At 37.1% G+C, this 21,284-nt stretch overlaps 1 protein-coding gene across 2 annotated transcripts; it reads right to left on the reverse strand.

Annotated features, from left to right (window-relative positions):
- Nucleotides 1–1,664: 1,664 nt before the first annotated feature.
- On the reverse strand, nt 1,665–21,187 carry LOC121393699 (transmembrane protein 244-like). 2 transcript variants are annotated; one of them, XM_041562934.1, is made up of 7 exons: nt 21,111–21,187; nt 18,279–18,391; nt 16,449–16,534; nt 12,775–12,848; nt 5,810–5,935; nt 4,488–4,532; nt 1,666–2,073 (listed from the first exon to the last, which is right to left on the reverse strand). In XM_041562934.1, exons 1-7 carry the CDS (start codon nt 21,160–21,162, stop codon nt 1,979–1,981), a joined length of 591 nt encoding a protein of 196 aa, XP_041418868.1. In that variant the 5' UTR covers nt 21,163–21,187; the 3' UTR covers nt 1,666–1,978. The 2 variants fall into 2 exon arrangements, with proteins under 2 accessions (XP_041418869.1, XP_041418868.1); XM_041562935.1 differs by lacking the exons at nt 18,279–18,391; nt 21,111–21,187 and adding an exon at nt 17,218–17,348 and having other exon boundaries at nt 1,665–2,073.
- Nucleotides 21,188–21,284: the final 97 nt, after the last annotated feature.

Below are 21,284 nucleotides of genomic sequence, written 5' to 3' on the forward strand. Positions count from 1 at the left end.
AATACATTTTAACGTGCAAGACCTGTGGCAATTATTGTGTTATACAGGGCAGGGTGCAAAGTGCACAAAAATGGCAGATTTCTCCCATTGGATGTAGTTAATGATGCATGTTCTTTGATATTATACAGGCAATAAACAAAAGCAAATATTTGAATATTACACCATATATTATTTAAGGCTAATACCACATGATCTGTGCTTATTCTAAATACAGACAGAGAAACAGCTGTTCCGTTCTCATCCGCTCTTTGTATCTGCACTGACAGGCACAGCCTGTGTTACAACACACAGGGCAGATTTTGGTGCAAAATAATTTACTTTTCTGCACTAAACCCCACTCTGTATGTCTGACGCAGATCTAGATACTGGGAAGAGCAGATGAAAGCAGCATAGTTGTTTCTACGCAGGTGTAGAAAGAGCCACATGTGTTATTAGCTTTACAATACATTTTAATACACTTGTTACACCTGACCTCTCACTTTATTCTTGCTAACATGCTTGAATATGAGATAGTAATGTAATTGCCAATATTTTTTTTTATATCAAAAGATGCCAGTGTATTGCTATTTATACTTTTTAGTCACAGAATACTGTAAATATTACAAGGGTTTAATCCTTAAATCCTCTTTCATCCAGACACAAGCAAAGGATACAGTTTAGCAGATTATACTAAGCATAACAGAAAACAGGATTAAATTACCTTGGCAGGGGAATAACTGTGCAGAGATATGATAAGAGCAAACACTTGCTGTTCAAATGAAAAAGCAATGATAGCAATCCCATATAAGATTTATATATCTCACCCCTACTCATTTTTTTATTTATTTTATGAATGTGAAAAATCATTGTCAAATTATTTGGCTATATGAAAACAACAGGCCTAATGTTTTTATATAGGTCATAGAACTCGGATGAGTATACTGAGGATCATAATAATATAGTAGTCAGTAAGTTCAGGTTATGCAAATTCCATTACACTTGGTTAGATAAATGAGGGTGGGAGCTGTAGATGAGCAACAACATCAAGGCCAAAGGTTAGCCATCCCTGACATAAAAGTTCATGATTTACAATGTTGCTGCATGCTCGTTATGACAAATGGATAACTGACATAAATAAAAACATATAGGAAAAGTATATACATTTTTTCAAAGCACAAGGAAAAGTTTTTATATGTAAGCTGTCAATAACACATTTTTATACTGTGCATATTAATGTATATATATTGTATAAAAGTATTTAAAACATAACAAAATGTTTACTTTTGTAAGCGCTGATGTGGTCTACTGTTCTCTCCTGTCTACTGTTTTTAATAGATGTGAGCATACAGTGGTGTAACTACAATAAAGCACATCTCACAGTTGCAAGGAGAGGCATGGGGGACAGGGGGGCCCAGACCGTAGTGTCTGCTATATATTATTCTCCTCTCCCCAGCCCCAATCCTACCTCACACTTCTCTGCTCACCTCAAACTAACAGCAGTGGCAGGCACAAGCAGGCTGATGGGGGGGGGGGGTTGCTGAAGGTACTGTATGCCCCCCAAAGGTTTTTTGTGGGGTAGAGACAGTGGCTATGTCAAGGTACACTACTGCTTGTATAATCCATTAAGAAAAATAGAAAAGCCTTGCAACATGAATTTTTTTTGAAACAATGAAGATTTATTTTAGATTAAGCCAAACACTAAATTCAGCCATTGTTTTTTTTGTACAATAAACAATATTACGCATTTTTTCAGACAAAAATAAATATTTTATCAGACAACTGTATTCCAGTAAGTGGCATTTTTTGCAATAACTATGTTGCTCGTGTAGTACAAATGTACAAAACACACTTCACTGACAGGCTTGTTTAATGATAAACAAATATATTAGAAGGCACATAAGTTTTTTTTTTCCAAAAAGCAAAGTAATGTTGTAAAGCCATATTTTTTTCTTCTTTTAAATAAAACACAGTTTTCAGAGGTAAAAGGCTTGTGTCACTTTTAGAAATCATCAAGGACTGGATAGATAAAGTTGTGTCTGAACAGCAGGTAGGCCAGGATTTGTCCTTCACAAATCATTGCTGTTAAACCAATACCTAAAGAAAAGAAAGCCAACACTGGTATTTATTATATTATTATATTATTTTATTGCAAAATGAATTGAAAATTTAATTGAAATGAAAATGAATGAGTTTATATCTGCCTATTTTGAGTATACCATTAGGAATCTTCAGGGTGTAAACAAAATAACAAAAACACCAGACTATGTTATTTTTTCTATTGCTCGGGAATCAAGGTTTTGTGTCTTTTTAGGTTACACTTAAGGTGGCCATATACAGACAAAGTCGACAGCTTATTGGTCAGTATACATAGTTACATACTTAAACTGGGTTGAAAAAAGACAAAGTCCATAAAGTTCAACCCCTCCAAATGAAAACCCAGCATCCATACAAACACCCCTCCCTACTCTCAGATAAATTATATATACCCATATCTACTGTATACTAACTATAGAATTTTGTATCACAATAGCCTTTGATATTATGTCTGTCCAAGAAAACATCCAAGCCTCTCTTAAAGGCATTAACTGAATCAGCCATCGCAACATCACCCGGCAGTGCATTCCACAACCTCACTGACCTGTAAAGAATCACCTGCGTTGCTTCAAATGAAAGTTATTTTCCTCTAGTCTGAAGGAGTGGCCTCTGGTACAGTGATACTCTTGATGGGTAAAAAGGTCCCCTGCTATTTGTCTATAATTTCCTCTAATGTATTTGTAAAGTGTAATCATGTCCCCTCGCAAGTGCCTTTTTTTCCAGAGAAAACAACCCCAACATTGACCGTCTACTTTCATAATTTAAGTCTTCCATCCCTCTAACCAGTTTAGTTGTACGTCTCTGCACTCTCTCCAGCACATTTATATCCCTCTTAGGGCCCACAATCAGACCAGCCCGATATCACCCACTCAAGGTGCAAGATCCACTCGTTTGGCAACCTCTGCAAATGAACGGATCTGCCCCGGTATGGTCACTTTTAGATACAAACAGATTCTTAACAAAAGACCCACCATTAACTCTAGATTTGTGAAGTTTTTAACATCTAGTTTTTTGTTAAAGCTGGGTCACAGAGGTAATTTTTAATCTTTTGTGGTAATATTCCAAAGTTTTGTGGCACTTAACATGATCTATGATCTTGAGACATTGATTCTCCTTTGCTAATGTAGTCAGACTGTTTTTGGCATATGTTTCATGATTTTCTATTCTTTTTCCTTAATACATTAATGATTTAACTGAGGCACCAGCTATTTACCTTCTTTGGAACTCTGTTATTTGCCCCTTGTTTTGAATATTCACCCATCAAAGTTCTGATTGTCAGGCGTCTTTTGTACTTGACACAGCTTGCTAATTGGTTTTTAACCTAATATGAATCACCATCATACAGTTGCTGTCTTTGTAATTGTGATTTAGTTACTTGAGACTTTTTTATTACTATTCTTTCTGTCCATTGCCCATAAGTCAAAATTTTACTTTAAACCTGAAATCTACTTTACTTACTGTTTTACTTCACTGATTTCTTTGTATTTTGTAGTACTACAAACCATTATGAAATATCTTTCTGGCAAGACATAAATAAGGTACTGAGAATATTTTGAAGATGCAAAGTGGGTTATTTATTAAAACTCGAGTTTATCTCAGTTTGTATTAAAACAAATCAACCAAACTTCCATCCGCAAATTGAACTAATTTATCAATAATTCTGCTTGAAAAAGTCAGATCGGAAAAACCTTGCGTCAAAATCGAGCGTCAATTCGATTCGTATGATTGATGCTCCAAAAACTTGACTTTATAGAATTTTCACAGAAAAAACTCAACTTTATCATATTATCAGACAAAAACCCTTACTTTATCTAGAGCAGATCACAATGTCAAGAAACAACTTCAGGAACATCTGCCATTAACTTGTACACGACCTCGACAGTTTGAGTATTTACAGATTTGGATTTTTAGCAGCTTTGGGGTATAATAAATCTCAAAAAATTCCCTTGAAAAATTTGAGTATTCCCCTTTAAAACCTCGACCAGAAAAATTTGGGGTTTAATAAATGGGCCACTAAATGTGTCTACAGATGTAGGGACAGCTTTGAAAATCTGCATTTAGCATCTACTATCCTGTGCTATTGCTTTGTTTACGAGTCTGAACAATAATTTTCAGATTAGGTGAACTTACAATGAAATGAACATGTTCAGGGTAATGTGATAAAAGGTATAATGCTTGTTTAGCTCTAGTAGTAATTCACAGCAACAATCAGATTTTTTTGTATACAGATGAACATAAAATGCTACCTGCTGAGGAGTTGCTTACCTTACCGTTTTTGGTCATTGGTCATCTGGTAGTTTTTAAAATAATATAATAATATCGCCACTCTCACCTACACTAACATTTCTGTTCGTTATACTACAATACAATAACCAAATATATAAGAATTTAATCAAAATCAAATTCAAATTTACCTAGAGATGTCCACCAATGGGCCTCAAGAGGAAACTCCATCTTAACTGCAATAAAGAAATGAAAGGTTTAGTGCATTTATGAATGGTTATATAACAATTATAATAATAGATGCGCTTTTATATACAGATATATAAAGATATATACAGTACTTTATTTGCAAAGTTTTCTGTTATTATTCATGTTTCTTATTAATGACTAAAGCAGAGTATTAGTCAAAAGAAGGAATGTATCCACAACCGATCCCCTGCCTATCCCAGAGTAGGGATCTGCTCTATGGCTGACCTACAGGAGTCTATGGCAGAAGAAAAAGACTAGACAGACCATATTAATGAATTTGCATCTGAGCGTGTGTTAATAAAAAAATGGTTTGTAGGCTCACCTCAATGTAATAAAAACACTCCATGTATGATAAAGACATAAAAAGGTTGTAAAAACAAAACTATGTATAGTACTCATATTGCACATAAATACATCATCATAAAACTCATATTGCGCCTAATCAGTAAACATATATGTTATGCACAGTAGTGCGTCATCAGGATAATATACTGTTTTAGTAACAAATCATTCAGTGGTGTACTGCAAGTGAGATTGTGATAATTTTTTTTGCTATGACTTATGTTTACAGTGCTATATTTTCTAGTATTATGAAATATTCAGAATCAGTATTGCATAAGAAAATTATGGCAGGAATGTAATGCTGATAAGGAAGAATCATCATCTGTAGCAACTTTATTAGCTCATTCGTTACATTGAGGGGCCGATTCACTAAGGGTCGAATATCGAGGGTTAATTAACCCTCGATATTCGACTAGGAACTAAAATCCTTTGACTTCGAATATCGAAGTCGAAGGATTTAGCGCAGATAGTTTGATCGATAGTTCCTTCGATCGAACGATAAAATCCTTCGAATCGAACGATTCGAAGGATTTTAATCCAACGATCGAAGGAATATCCTTCGATCAAAAAAAGTTAGCCAAGCCTATAGGGACCTTCCCCATAGGCTAACATTGACTTCGGTAGCTTTTAGATGGCGAACTAGGGGGCCGAAGTTTTTTTTAAAGAGACAGTACTTCGACTATCGAATGGTCGAATAGTCGAACGATTTTTACTTTGAATCCTTCGATTCGAAGTTGTAGTCGTAGTCGAAGGTCGAAGTAGCCCATTCGATGGTCGAAGTAGCCCAAAAAAAACTTCGAAATTCGAAGTTTTTTAACTTCGAATACTTCACTCGAAGTTAGTGAATCGGCCCCTGAATATCAAGTTGCATATGTTACATTCTATCAACAGGCTATGAAATAAAGCATAAAATTACTTTTACCTAGTGAGGTTATGATAACATGGATCAAAGTAATTGTACAAGCATAATCCCATATCCATTCTTCCACAAGCAATGCAAAGATAAGACCACAAATTGTAAAGGTAACCTCAAGAGAAATTAAATTAGCTGTAAATAAAAGAGAACAAAGTGTGTTAGTTAGTCGATTGACCTGAAATTGATGCTATATAATATTTATGATTACAAGTTACCGGATGGAAAAAACACATATTATTTCCCAATAAAGGTATAAGATCTATTTTCCAGAATGCTTGTGGCCTATGGGGTGTCATTTGTCCCAAATACATTCTGTATACAAAACTATCCCTAATACACAGAATGAATGTCTCTCATGTTATATAAGTATTTGTGACCATACACAGAGAAAACAAATATACAAAAGACTTATTTCTATTAAAGAATGAAAAGAATGAAAACAAAATCTGGTTAGTGCACAAAAGGATGTCATTATATCACAAACTCCATTCTGTACAGTTTAACAAGCAATCTGTCGCACAAATGTATAACCTCCATGTAACGGACACACTTATGTGCAAAGTTACTTACAGAATGAATTATGTAAAAACAAAGTTGGACATAATATATAATAGTGTAACTAACTAGTGCTTGTCAAGCTAGATTTGACTGACAAAATAGATATCTGTGACAGAAAGCAAGATTTTATAGTACAGGATTCATTCTTTCCACAAAATGACAGTTTTGTTTCACAAAACAGATAAAATAACCATTCTGTGAAGCAACACTGTCAGTCACATTCCTCAACCAATAAGAACAAAGCTTATTGCCATATACAAACAAGATGAGAAGTGGCCAGCTCTGCTCCACATGGCTAAGGCAAAGTATCTGGCCTGCTATAGAGGGCGCCCTCTAATGTCCCATGTGCTGCATAGTAATAAACATGCACAAACCTTTCCTTAAAGAGCTGCTGTTAAACACTACAGGTCCATAAATGGAAGTTTTTGCAAATGGCTGAGAAATATAATGCTGCACTTATGATTGTAGAGAAAGAAAAGTATGCAAAACTATAAATATGATCATTTTAGGTGATATGGCTATTCTTATTGTATTAACCTGCTTGTGTGGCCATTTTGGTTAAGGGCATTCCTGCTGTTTTGCCATTATCTTATGACTCACTCCTGTTCCTCTTCCTGTCTAAGATGAGAGTAATAATGGGACAGGCCACACCCACCTTCCATGTTGTATTAAATGTACCAGAAGTTACAGTGTTTGTCTGGCTGCTTTGCCTGACTCTCAGAATCAGCTATAAGTTTTGTATATGATAGTTAGACTCCAATGTCTCTTCCTAGCTGTAATCTTGCACCAATTAGCTTGTAGTAGTCTCTTAATAATGTGCTTAGCTATAGTCCAACTACTACATAATAGGTTTAGCCAGAGACTTGGGACTGATCATGTGCACACATACCTCCCAACTGTCCCTTTTTCAGAGGGACAGTCCCTCTTTTGACAGCTCAACCTGAGGTCCCTCATTTGTACTGGAAAGTCCCTCTTTTCTCTGCACTGAACAGCCAAAGTTTCTAACTTAATTGGCTTTTGGCAGAGAGGCCAGTACAGCTAACAGGTGCAACTAAGATGCTTTATAACAATTTTGAGATAAGAAAATAAGTAATTTTAACAGTTTAGATAAGGAGAAATATTTTCACATTTTTATAACCTGCCAAACTTTGTAAAATGAACATGGTAATTAGGGGGTGTGACCACAAAATGGGTGTGGTCAAAAAAATTGCTGCACTACATGCAAAAAATTTTTTGTCTCTCTTTATATTTCCAAAATGTTGGGAGGTATAGGTCAACTACTACATAATAGCTTTAGCCAGAGACTTGGGACTGATCATGTGCACAGTCGCATTCTCTATAGTATGATGTGTATGTTATATGAGCAGCCACTCCTGAGTACTGGGTCATTTAGTACTGGGTCATTTAGTACTGGGTCATTTAGGCAGGGGCAATTTTATATAGAAGCAACAAGCTGCACAATGCTTTATATTTATTTATAACAAAAGACTCTAATGATGCTGTCCCCCTTACCTGCCCAGTGCTTAACCCTTTCACATCAGAGTGGGTCGAGGGGGGCACAACACTAGAGCAGAGAGCACAACTGCGCCCATGTCACATGCATGTCCAGGGCCGCCAGCAGGGGGGGGACAAGTGTTCCGGGCCTGAAGGGGGGCCCAGAAGTACTGCATTTTTCAAAGAGCCGGGTCCCCTTTACGAGCGCCCGAGTCATGCGGCCATTTTGCATATTACAGAATGCGGAAGTGCCAAAAAGACGAAGCTGAAGTCCCAAAGCGGCGAAAAGACCAAAATTCATGAAAGGAGGTGAAGTTGAAGTCCTAAAGCCTTTTGTTTACACATAGTACTCAGGAGTGGCTGCTCATATAACCTACACATCAAACTAAACACAATGTGTGTGCACATGATCAGTCCCAAGTCTCTGGCTAAAACTATTATATAGTAGTTGAACTATAGCTAAGCACATTATTAAGAGACTACTACAAGCTAATTGGTGCAAGATTACAGCTAGGAGGAGACATTGGAGTCTAACTATCATGTACAAAACTTATAACTGACTCTGAGAGTCAGGCAAAGGAGCCAGAGAAGCACAGTAACTTCTGGTACATTTAATACAACATTGCAGGTGGGTGTGGCCTGTCCCATAATTACTCTCAGCTTAGACAGGAAGAGGAACAGGAGTGAGTCATAAGATAATGGCAAAACAGCAGGAATGCCCTTAACCAAAATGGCCACACAAGCAGGTTAATACAATAAGAATAGCCATATCACCTAAAATGATCATATTTATATAAGTTTTGCATACTTTTCTTTCTCTACAATCATTATAAGTGCAGCATTATATTTCTCAGCCATTTGCAAAAACTTTCATTTATGAACCTGTAGTGTTTAACAGCAGCTCTTTAAGGAAAGGTTTGTTCATGTTTATTACTATGCAGCACAGGGGACATTAGAGGGCGCCCTCTATAGCAGGCCAGATACTTTGCCTTAGCCATGTGGAGCAGAGCTGGCCACTTCTCATCTTGTTTGTATATGGCAATAAGCTTTGTTCTTATTGGTTCAGGAATGTGACTGACAGTGTTGCTTCACAGAATGGTTATTTTATCTGTTTTGTGAAACAAAACTATAATTTTGTGGAAAGAATGAATCCTGTACTATAAAATCTTGCTTTCTGTCACAGATATCTATTTTGTCAGTCAAATCTAGCTTGACAAGCACTAGTTAGTTACACTATTATATATTATGTCCAACTTTGTTTTTACATAATTCATTCTGTAAGTAACTTTGCACATAAGTGTGTCCGTTACATGGAGGTTATACATTTGTGCGACAGATTGCTTGTTAAACTGTACAGAATGGAGTTTGTGATATAATGACATCCTTTTGTGCACTAACCAGATTTTGTTTTCATTCTTTAATAGAAATAAGTCTTTTGTATATTTGTTTTCTCTGTGTATGGTCACAAATACTTATATAACATGAGAGACATTCATTCTGTGTATTAGGGATAGTTTTGTATACAGAATGTATTTGGGACAAACGGCACCCCATAGTGGCCTGGGGTTTTCTGGTTAGTGATCTTTTTGTAGTTTAGATTACCATATCTGCTAAAATAATTTAAACATGAAATAAACCCAATAAGATTTACCACCAATTGGGTTATGAAGCTTACTTTGTATCAAGTACAAGTTACAGTCTTATTATAACATAGAAAAAGTATATCAATTATTTGCCTAAAATGGTCTCTGTGGGAGAGATGGCCTTACAGTAATTCAAAGATTTCCGGATAATGGGTTTCCAGATTCCCAACTGTATAAGTCAAAATGTACTGTTATTTTACAGTTCAAAGTTACTGTTTTTGCATGTGGTGGCATATTAATATGCCACAGCAAAATACTGAGCAGGGTACATCAGAAAAGTAAGCATTTGTTATGATTATTAACATGTATTCAAAGGGGTGGTTCACCTTTAAGTTAACTTTTAGTATGTTATAGAATGGCAAATTCTAAACAACTTTTTAATTGGTCTTCATTATTTTATTTTTTTAATTATTTTCCTTTTTCTTATGACTTCCAGTTTTTAAAAGGGGGTCACTGGCCCCATTTAAAACCAATGCTCTGTCAGGCTGCACATTTATTATCAAGATATTTTTTATTACTTATCTTTCTATTTTGGTTCCCTCCTATTCATATTCCAGTCTCGAATTCAAATCAATGCATGGTTGCTAGGGTAATTTTGACCATAGCAACCAAAAAGGTGACCAACCCCTTCAAAAAAAATGCCCACGTTTCCTGCAGTGATGTACAGTAAATGGGCGTATACATTAATCATACAGGAAAACATACAGCAACAAAAACCAATAACCAAAATACTAGGTAAAGAGGGCCCTGCCACTTTGGATTTTACACCACTGCAGTGGTCACATGCCATTGTGGATGGTGATGTAAGGCTTATGTGCCGCCACTCACCCATAAAAGTAGTATTGTTGAGACAGCTTGGGACAGAGACAGCTTGGATCTCAGCAGAGAGTGTGCTAATAGAGGTGACGTGGTTATCGGGATGATATGAGAAATTGTAACCAGATATTTATGGTAACGTTTTCATTAGCTCCATTTCAGGATCTTGGTCTCTGGGGAAAAGTGTTGCTCTACAGAGTCCCTGTAACCACATAGTATATTTCTGATAGGTCAAACTAAGCATGGTTAATTAGGCATTTTTCATGGCTGTTCATGCTCTGATGGGCTTGGTATTGTGCCAAAAGAATAAGGCGCACACGTCACTAGCATGCCAAACGGAAATTTCACCAATTAGACTTTGCAAATATTTGGCACAACTGTGCACGATTTGCAATAAAGAACACATGCAGTTGTGCTAAACTTGGTAAATTTTACATAATTGCTGTAGGCACAGCATCACTCCATGCTCGAATTCTGGGGGGAAACCACTGAATTTTGGTGAAAAACAATACATTGCAATTTTGCTCAAAATTGTACCTTGCTCACGAAAATTCGCCAAATGGCATTAAAGTCTAAAGTCAACTATTGACGTCTTTTGAGGTAAAACATGGCAAAAAAAATTCGCACATCACTACCATCTAAATTTATAAGACTTGTATTATGGTGGACCCTTTAAAATTCAGTACTTTTCTACAAGCTTTATAAAGTGCTGCATGGCCTGAAACTTGCTGTAATGTCCTAAGTGTGCAATAAAAGTATATCAATGGAGATTCTCATTCATTTAGGTCAGGATATACCTACCGCACAGTTGAACTGAAGAAGCCACTCGTATGTATGGTGAAAAGTTTTCAAGAAAACTCAGAAAGTCCAACTGCTTTAGACTTAACTCTACTAGATACTGTGTCAAAAATAAGCAATAATTGATATCATTTTATGGTGCTGTTCCATTCTTCTCTTATATTGGTGTATCAGTGGAAAGTGGACATTGGAGAACGTGCACTACGAAGAAGCATGAAGCTTCTAAGAAGCGTGAACTTATTGTTGTGCTCACTACTTGCTTCTAATACATAAAGATCTATTCAACTTTTTAGATTGGGCATCAGTTGGGAAACTTTTAAAATGTCCCTGACGACTACACATTTTTAAATTTGTACTATATCCTTCTAAATCATATATGTAATATATAGAGAGATATATAGTAAATAGTATCAAATAAATATATCGTAAATAATGCAGTATGTGCCACTCAGTGCTGTGTGTAAGCTAAAACTTGCTTTACAAATATGAGTGCAATGCAATATTTTAAACACAATTATCACTGCAGTCTTTCTTGTTTGCCATATCTTTCCTTCTCAGTTCTTAAAATGTTGCCCTATCTTTTCCCAGTGTCAGTTAGTGTTTAGCTGGTGGGTTTGATGACAGTTAATTGGAAGCATACCTATCTGGTTGTGTTAAACCATGGCTGTCCAACTGGAGCCCCACAAATCATATTTGCCTCTCTCTCAGCCCGCCACATTTGTGAAAGATACAAAAAGGTTTGGCACACTTGGAGGCCTATTTATTGAAGGCTGAATTTTAGTGGTTTTAGAGGTTCTTGAAACCACTAATAAACCCATTTCCATTTATCAAAAGACCCAAACTGAAAAAGCACAAAAAAACTCGCAAAAAAACTGCAACATGTTGCACAACTACAACTTTTTTGTATTGTTGCACAAAAGCCAAAGTAAAAAACATCCAAAAACCAGTTGTAAAAGGGATATCTGCCATTGACTTCTACAAAATTGCAACAGGTTTTAGCTGGAGTATATTTGGAAATGTCACAGTTTTGTTGCATAATGGAATGAATGAAAATTAATGAAAAATCACAATTTTTTTCCCTACAACTTTTTTGGATTTTTGGTGACAAAAAGCCAATCAGAAAAATTTGCAGTTTAGTAAATTGGCCTCTTAGCCATATGTATGAATCATTTGGGGAGTTTTTGAAGACTTTATGGAGTTTATGAGAGGGTGTGTTATATGCTTTTTCCTTTATGTTCAGGTGCATTAAGCACAGTTACAGTTTACTGGGCAAATGTGCCCCTGGGCAGTAACCCACAGCAGCAATTAGTTTAATTTCATTGTTCTATCTGCTTCTGGATGAAAAAAGCAAGTCACTGATTGGTTGCTATAGGTGATTGTCCAGCTACAAATTTGCCCAGTGTTTATACTTCTTGGGTGCCTGACAACGGGTCAGAATTAATTTTTAATGAGGGTTTCCAATTCGGTGCTGGAACGATTTGTTCCAATGTGAACAAAAATTGCTGGAATCGGACAGGTGACAAGACTACAACCAAATAGATCAGAATGTCGTTTGAATACTTAAAGCCGTCAAACACTTTCTGACACATTAATGCAGGTATCAGGTTTGATAAATGTTGCTGATAATTAAAAACATGATATGTATTTATGTAAAACACTTACCAAGGTATTTTTTGTTTAGCCAAGATGGATTTTCTTTAAAATCAAAAGGCCCTAGTTCATCAAAGCTGTCCAAACTGTACAGGGTAAAAAGAAATTAACAGTCATTTTACTGAATATTTCACAAGTGTATAATTATTGTTCTGTCTGAAAGAATGGTCTTCATTTTAATACTAATCTAATTTCAGGCTACTGACCTACTTAGATAACCATCTTTGATAAAAGTTAGAAGATTTTTAAATGTTTTAGTTTGTGGGAACCCTGGAGATGCTGCCTGGTTCAAAGGTATGATGATTCGAAACAGGAGGCGGGAGGAAAGCATGTACCTTTTATGAATGGCCCCTATATATTCCATTAAGTTGGCCCAACAAGTACATTTATCAGATCCCTGTCCCATTTATTATAATATTATTTATTCACTCATTTCATTATGATATTATCATCTAATAATTCATTAAAACATACAGTACAGTGGGAGTTGTTATCCGGGATAAGGGGTCTTTCTGTAATCTCGATCTCCATACCTTAAGTCAACTAAAAAATAAATAAACCAAAGTAGAATTGTTTTGCCTCCAATAAGGATTATTTATATCTTAACTGGACACTGTTTTATTATTATAGAGAGAAAGGAAATCATTTGGACATATCTGGACATGCCCAATCCTGTTTCCTTTACTCCTTGTTTTTTCTTACCTTGCCTTATTTTTTTCCCATCTACTGTTTTACCATGTTGCACAAATCTGCGAAATGTAACACTTTGAAATTTGATGTGACTAATTGCTATATATGTGTATACAAATCTGTGAAACATGTAACAAGTGCACAAAACAAAAGTTCAAAATGAAAATAAAGATTATTTAAAAAAAAAATCTATACAATCTTGTTGCTTCTAAATGTTATTACAGTTCTCTTTTCTAACATATTATTTATTTTCAGAAAGTATGTTCAGGACATTTCTTGTCATTTTGCAAAAGTGATTATGTGAGCCTATAAACCATATCTATGGGCACCATGAATTAGATCATTACTATCCATCTTCAAATACTTCATTAAAGCTTGTTCTACACACATTTTGGAATACCACCTTTGGTTAAACTGCTCCGCCATTTCTATATAACCAACCCACTCCTTTTATAAGTATGATTGTATGTTTTTTTCCAACATAGGTTTTATTTTTTCTTGTAGATGACATAACATTTGAATACATATTTTTCCTTTTTGTTACTCAATGAGCTCCTCATAAGTATCATGCACTAAAATAGATACAGATTATCTTCTTAAAGTGGACCTGTCATCCAGACACAAAAAGCTGTATAATAAAAGTTCTTTTTCAAATTAATATAAATCCAATTTCTATTTTTTATCAAAGTGTTCATAGCTGTTGTAAGATCATTTAAAAATCTAAGCTGTCAATCAAATATTGTCTGCCCCTTCTCTATGCCTTAGAGCATGGGGATGGACATCGGGTCCCCCATTCTGGTGCACAGACAAGATTCAAAGATGATGCAAGCCTTGACTTAATAACAGTGCTATAATTATGAGTTCCCAGACTGAAGGAAACAAGATTCAATTTATATAATTTATATAGTGTATTTAAAGTTCATTTTGCTTGACTAATATGATAAAATAGGATTTTGAATTGAATTTTTTTGGGTGACGGGTCCCCTTTAAAACCAATAGTAAAATTCGAGGTCATAAGCATTCTGCATAGTAGATCCCATCCATGTAAATGTTATAGTAAAGTAAAGTAAAGTAAACTTTATTGTCATCTCAGCAGTATACGAATATACAGTGAGACGAGACGACGTGGCTCCAGCTAGTACATATCACAAAAAAGGCACTTAAAAATACACAATAAATATGTAAACATGAAATGTGCAATATATAGGCAGAAATTGGATATATACATGTGTAAACCTTTAGAATTGTGCAAATAAATTAACAGTTCACAAAGTTAAGTTCGCAGTTCAGGTGTGTCTGGAATTTAGTCCGAGGACAGGCAGGGAGTTGAGGAGTCTGATAGCTTGCGGAAAAAAGCTTTCGCGCAGCCTGGTTGTTCGGGCTTTAATACTGCGAAAGCGTCTGCCGGATGGGAGCAGCGTGAACAATCTGTGTGAGGGGTGTGTGGAGTCCAGTGCAATGCAGGAGGCCTTTCTTACACAGCGCTTGTGGAAGATGTCCTGCAGTGATGGAAGAGCCGCTCCAATGATGTTGCCAGCTGCTCTAACAGTCCGCTGTAGACTTTTCCGGTCAGCAGAGCTGGCACTACTGTACCAGATGGAGATGCAGCTTGTCAGGACGGTCTCTATGGTGCCCCTGTAGAACACTGTGAGGGTGGGAGGCGGAAGGCTGGCCTGTTTCAGTCATCTTAGGAAGTGAAGACGCTGCTGAGCCTTTTTGGTGATGGAGGCGGTGTTGGTGGTCCAGATGAGGTCATCAGAGATGTGGACTCCCAGGAATTTAGTAGCCCCTATGTGGACTGGCAGCCTATAGGAGGTTCTACTTGGCACTATACTTAGTTTTTATGCAATGTAAACTTGCCTCCAAGCCTGGAATTCAAAAATAAGCGCCTGCTTTGAGGACACTGAGAGCAACATCCAAGGGGTTGGAGAGCAACATGTTGCTCACGAGCTACTGGTTGGGGATCACTGCTCTAGATATTTACTGGTCCGTCTGTGTGTCAAATGAGGGGTGGGCATGTCCTAACTGTCCCTGCCAGCTGCCATAGGTGAATTTACTGTCTCTACTGTGGAGCCATTGATGTTGAGTGGTGTGTGAGCAGGGCGAGTTCTCCTGAAGTCGACGATCATCTCTTTCATTTTATCCACATTCAGTGACAGGTTGTTCTCACTGCACCAGACTGCCAGCTGCTGAACCTCATCTCTGTACGCTGACTCGTCATTGTGGTTGATGAGCCCCACCACAGTTGTGTCATCAGCGAACTTGATGATGTGGTTCGAGCTGTGTCTAGCTATGCATTCATGTGTCAGCAATGTGTACAGCAATGGGCTGAGAACACATCCTTGAGGAGCTCCTGTGCTCAATCTGATGGTGCTGGGAACCTTGTCGCCGATACGAACAGACTGAGGCCTCTCTGACAGAAAGTCCAAGATCCAATTGCACAAAGAGGTACTCAACCCTCTGAATAAGCAGTAATGGCAAATGGGGATATGTTATACATATTTTCATAAACAACTTCAGTACAAAATATTATGAGTTATATGTAAACGTTGAATTCCCTTTCTTATCCTTAATCCCAGTGTGAACTGTGCTTGATTAGTAATTCTCACTATGACCTTCCATATTTATTATCACCAACACTACCAGCAGTAACTTGAAAAGTGCCAATTCTGACGTTTTTGTAGGGGGGAGATTTATTGTTTAAAGGGCACATATGATGGAAAAAAATTGTCATGGTCATGACAAATTGCAAGAACCTTTAAGTTTGCCTTAGTAATTACACAATCATATCAATACTCTGTGTGAGTTGTTTTCAAAAGTCTTCTACTTAAAGTGTTTCCCTTTATGTTAGGCTATAAAAAACAGGATAAATTGAATTGTCCCTGTTTGTCACTTACAGAATGGTGCCCCTTTGTGTTCTTTTTAAGCAAACTTCCAAACATCCTTTATGCTAATTTAAATTTCATGATGGAAATGATCAGAAATGTCCCACTTACCCGAGTGCTATGAAACAAATGATATGTAATAAGTAGAACACTGTGTAGAAAACTGCAGCACAAATGAGAAGGTTCTGAAGAACAATCTGTTTGAAAGAATAATGATATATTTGGATACAGAAAGTAAAATTGTGGATAAATTAGAGAAAAACATCTCTAGTTTAATCTCCATATGAAAGAGACTACTCAAATTTATATGTGTGTGCAGTGAAGGCAGAATCTGAAAGAGACAGATGTGCTCAGGAGGTTAAGTCTCTCCAACAACTGAAATTCAGTTGAACAACACATTTACACTCAAGTACAATTTATGGAAATTATGCAATCAATGCAAAATACAGTGAAAAGTTAGAATTAAGAATTGCATCCATATTTTAAAATGTAATCACATTTGTTGAATATATTCAAAGGAACATATTTACTATATTCAACTATAAACATATGTTACTGTACAGGTATGGGATTTATTAGAAATATGGCAATGCAATTCCCAAAGTGATATAGTTAAACAATTTGCTTTTTTTGTCTGTAATAAGAACTACGATGCATAGATTCCCATGTTTTCAGTGACCAAATCCCTTTGCTAACGTTACTGAATGCTGAATACTTTTCAACACCGTATTGATACATAACAGTTGTACTTTGTGAAAATTTATACTGCTATACTATATAATCATGCCAGTAGCACATATTAGTGTAGGGGTACGTGATCTAGGTCTCACCTGGGCCCCCCACACACATAAAGAGCCCCTAGATGTAAATAGGAGCCTACCTGAAAGTTGTTCTGGGACAGATGCAGTGGAAGAGATAAGGGTAGTCCCATAATGTAGATTTGAATAAATATTGCCTTTTTACATCTTTTCCCTTGAGCCTCCATTTTAGGATATTCCCTGTGCTGCCTCAGAGATCACCTGACCAGAAATAATTTAGCTGTAACTGGAACAGGAAGAAGTTAAGGGTTCCCATTACGGGTTCATGTAACGTGTATGGATTGTTTGGTTCGTTTGCGTGCACTGTGAAATGTACGATCCATGGAGACGGCCCTTATTTCTTAAAATGGCAAATTTCTATTTAGGATTACCCAATGGCACATGCTACTAAAAAAGTATATTATTATGAAAATGGTCTATTTACATGAAGCAGGGTTTTACATATGAATTGTTGTATGCAATATATCTTTATAGAGACCTACATTGTTCAGGGGTATAGTTTTCCTTTTAAAATTGCCTCTATTTTCCTGATGAATACAATGCTGCTCTGAACTTGTATGAAGGACAGAGCGCAGTAATGCCCCTTCTGCACATCTAAAGTAAATGAGCAATAATGGGGCAGCTTTTGTGTGCCTCGGTGCTCCTGCACATGTTGCAGGAGCAGTAATAATGACCCTGTCTTAAATGGCATCCTTTGTTATTATATCGAAGGTTTCGACCTGGATGTTAGGGGTATGAATCTAATAATCTTCCCAGAGCCAGACTGGAGGGATTCTGGGAGACCCTTGTACACAATGACAATATATAATAAAGACTAAGCAGTATTGTGCCTATATCAATTGACCTTTTAAACCAATTAGAAATTTTCACTGAAAATACACAGATTTTAAACAAAACTATCTCTGCTCAAAAAATGTGCCTACAACTTAAAATAATTATTCTATTTGAAATAACACATTTAAATAGGTATGTTGTGTACAGAATTTGCTAGCAGGGATCCCTTGAAAATTCTATGCTTGGTGTAATAATGCTATTACACTATTCTAAATTTAGTTTGCTTATAACTATATCATAAAACATAGTTGCTGTCTGGTTAAAGGCTTAAGAAAAGGGATCTCTTTACCTTTGTCTCTAATACTTTGATCTTGAGAGCCATATGAACATTCTCAGAAGAAAGGTATAGTTGGAATATCAACGCGGTGCAGTAGCAAAGCACTCTAGCTGTTTCAAGCGAACCTACAGAATAAAGTGTATTTTAGCAGCTTAGGAAACAAGGCCATCTGGCTGGATAATCCGCTAAAGAAATGCCTATGTATTATCCCTACACAGAATAAATTTGCTACACATACTGTACAACGTATACGTATTCTTCCATCTGTCAATCATTAATGCTGATCTTGGCAGAACATTCTTGAATTTTGGCAACCCCAAAGTGTGTGGGGATTTGCAGAAAGTGGGTGTTGTAATTGGAAGGGGGCATGTTATTGTCTGAATTTACAATCAAGTGCGATAAAGGTAAATTATTTTAGGAACATGAATATCCTGTCTCATAGCTTAATTATAAAACTGAAGCATGCATTCATCTATATTGATGGCAAACCAATCCTATTGGGTTTATTTAATGTTTAATGATTTTTAGCAGACTTAACGAATTGTGAGCCAAATTATGTAAAGTTCTCTTATCTATAAAACTCCAGGTCCCAATCAGTATGGATAATAGATCATATACATATATAAGTCATATGAAAAAGTTTAGGAACCCCTCTCAGCCTGCATAATAATTTACTCCACTTCGAACAAAAAAGATAAGTCGTATGTCTTTCATTTCCCAGGAACATCAGACTACTGGGGTGTTTTCTGAACAAAGATTTTTAGTGAAGCATTATTCAGTTGTATGGAATCAAATCAAATGTGAAAAACTCTCAAAAGATCTGAAAATAAAGATTGTTTAGTATCATGGTTAAGGGGAAGGCTACAAAAAGCTATCTCAGAGGTTTAAACTGTCAGTTTCAACTGTAAGGAATGTAATCAGGAAATGGAAGGCCACAGGCACAGTTGCTGTAAAGCCCAGCTCTGGCAGGACAAGAAAAATACAGGAGTGGCATATGCGGAGGATTGTGAGAATGGTTACAGACAACCCAAAGATCACATCCAAAGACCTGCAAGAATATCTTGCTGCAGATGGTGTATCTGTACATTGTTCTACAGTTCAGGGCAATTTTCACAAAGAACATATGTATGGCAGGGTGATGAGAAAGAAGCCCTTTCTGCGCTCACACACTCAGAGTCACTTGTTGTATGCAAAAGCTCGTTTAGACAAGCCACAGTCATTTTGGAACAAAGTGATAACAAAAAGTTCTTTGCATGGCAGAAGAAGAACACTGCATTTCATGAAAAACACCTGCTACCTACTGTTAAATTTGGTGGAGGTTCCATCATGCTGTGGGGCTGTGTAGCTTTTTCAGGGACTTGGGCCCTTGTTAAAGTCAAGGGTTGGATGAATTCAATCTAATTAACAAATTCTTCAGGATAATGTTCAAGCATCAGTCAGTTGAGTTTCCCCTTTCAGTTCCCTTTAAGTTCTCCATAGTGGGAGATTGCTAAACAGAGAATGTTTTCTCTGTTTAAAGGATTTGCTATCTGGCCCTGGGCAAGTCAGACAATCCATTCCAGTGGTCCAGTTCTCATATTGGAGCTCACTTTCCACAGGAAGGCTGTCCTATGGAAAGGTATTTAATTATAGTGAAAGTGTTAGGAAGATCTCTCTGAGCAGGGCACAGAACAGGACATTTACCGTATAAATTTATTTGACATATTTACGAATCAACGTGCAGTAAAACTAAAACTAAAACTACTAGTTTCTCTACTGATTTTCTTCAATTTACTAATGTAAAAGCAAACTGTGGCTCTAAGGATTTTTGCTAAACAGCTACATTCTTTTAGTGTCTTTATCCTGGCAGGAACTGCAGTTAGTGGCATTTTCCTTTCTCTCTTTTGTTTAATTTTTCCTTTTCCTCCTTTTTTTTTTTCTCTTTAGAGTAAAAAAGTAAAGGGGTGCAGGTACAAAGGTTTGTAATCTTTTATAACATTTTAAGGATTGCACAAACTAACAGCTGAAAATCTATTTTGCATTGGTAAAACTTCTGCTGTGCAATTGATAAGACACTTATGAGAATTACACAGAAGCTTGCCAAAATATTTTCTGTCCACATCTCTATTTATTTTTTATTAATTAAGCTAGACTGATGGTGTTCCATATGTAACACTGTCCTGCATTTGCACACTAATAATGGGAGAGCAAAAGTTAATAGTTTCCCTACAACAATAATGTAATCTGGGCTCTGAAAAAAAAAGGTTTGGCCTGCATTCTGTCTGTCTGTGCTATATTATTATACAGTCTGTTTTTACAGACAAGCTGTCCTGTGGAAAAGGTACATTATTTAAACTTAATTGGAGTAATGGAGTGTCTCTCCCAACAGGGCACAGGAGGTAGGAGACCTGGCTGTGTAAAGAACTCCCAGAGGAGCTGGAAGTGCTGCCTGCAGCTGCATGAAGCAGAGAGGGACCGTGAGCTGGTTGAGGTTGTGAGTCTGGCAAGAGGACAGACAAGAGAGAAGCAAAATATCCAAAGGCACACAGAACCAGGCCCGGACTGACAATCTGTCAGTTCGGGCAAATACCCGAGGGGCCGCTGTATATTTTGTATTAGTGGGCCGCTCGTCCTTTCAATGAATCTGGAGGGCTCTAGGACCGCTCCTCGATGCAATCTCCCACTGTGGCTCCGCCCCTCCCTCCTGTCTGTTCTTGAGCTGCCGCTGCCGTGTGTGGCACAGCAGCATGCTCAGCATATATGCAGTGGTTTAACTAATGGAGGGGGGGGGGAAAGACAGAGCACTCGCTGCTGGGAACGGTAATACTGCAGATCAGGCCCCTCCTCGACGGCCCGTGTAATTACCTCCTACAACTCGCAGCTTCCTGCTCCTGGATCCTCGGGCACCTGTTTCCATGGCAACGCTGGACAATATCTGTGAGCCAGAGCAGTGCAAACAGTCCTCCCCGCGGCTGCGCCTCATGGTTCCGCCTTCCCATAAATTCCCGGCTCCTGTCAGAGGAGAGGATGCGGGAGAGC

This window comes from Xenopus laevis, chromosome 5L (assembly GCF_017654675.1).
Source record: "Xenopus laevis strain J_2021 chromosome 5L, Xenopus_laevis_v10.1, whole genome shotgun sequence".
NCBI lineage: Eukaryota > Metazoa > Chordata > Amphibia > Anura > Pipidae > Xenopus > Xenopus laevis.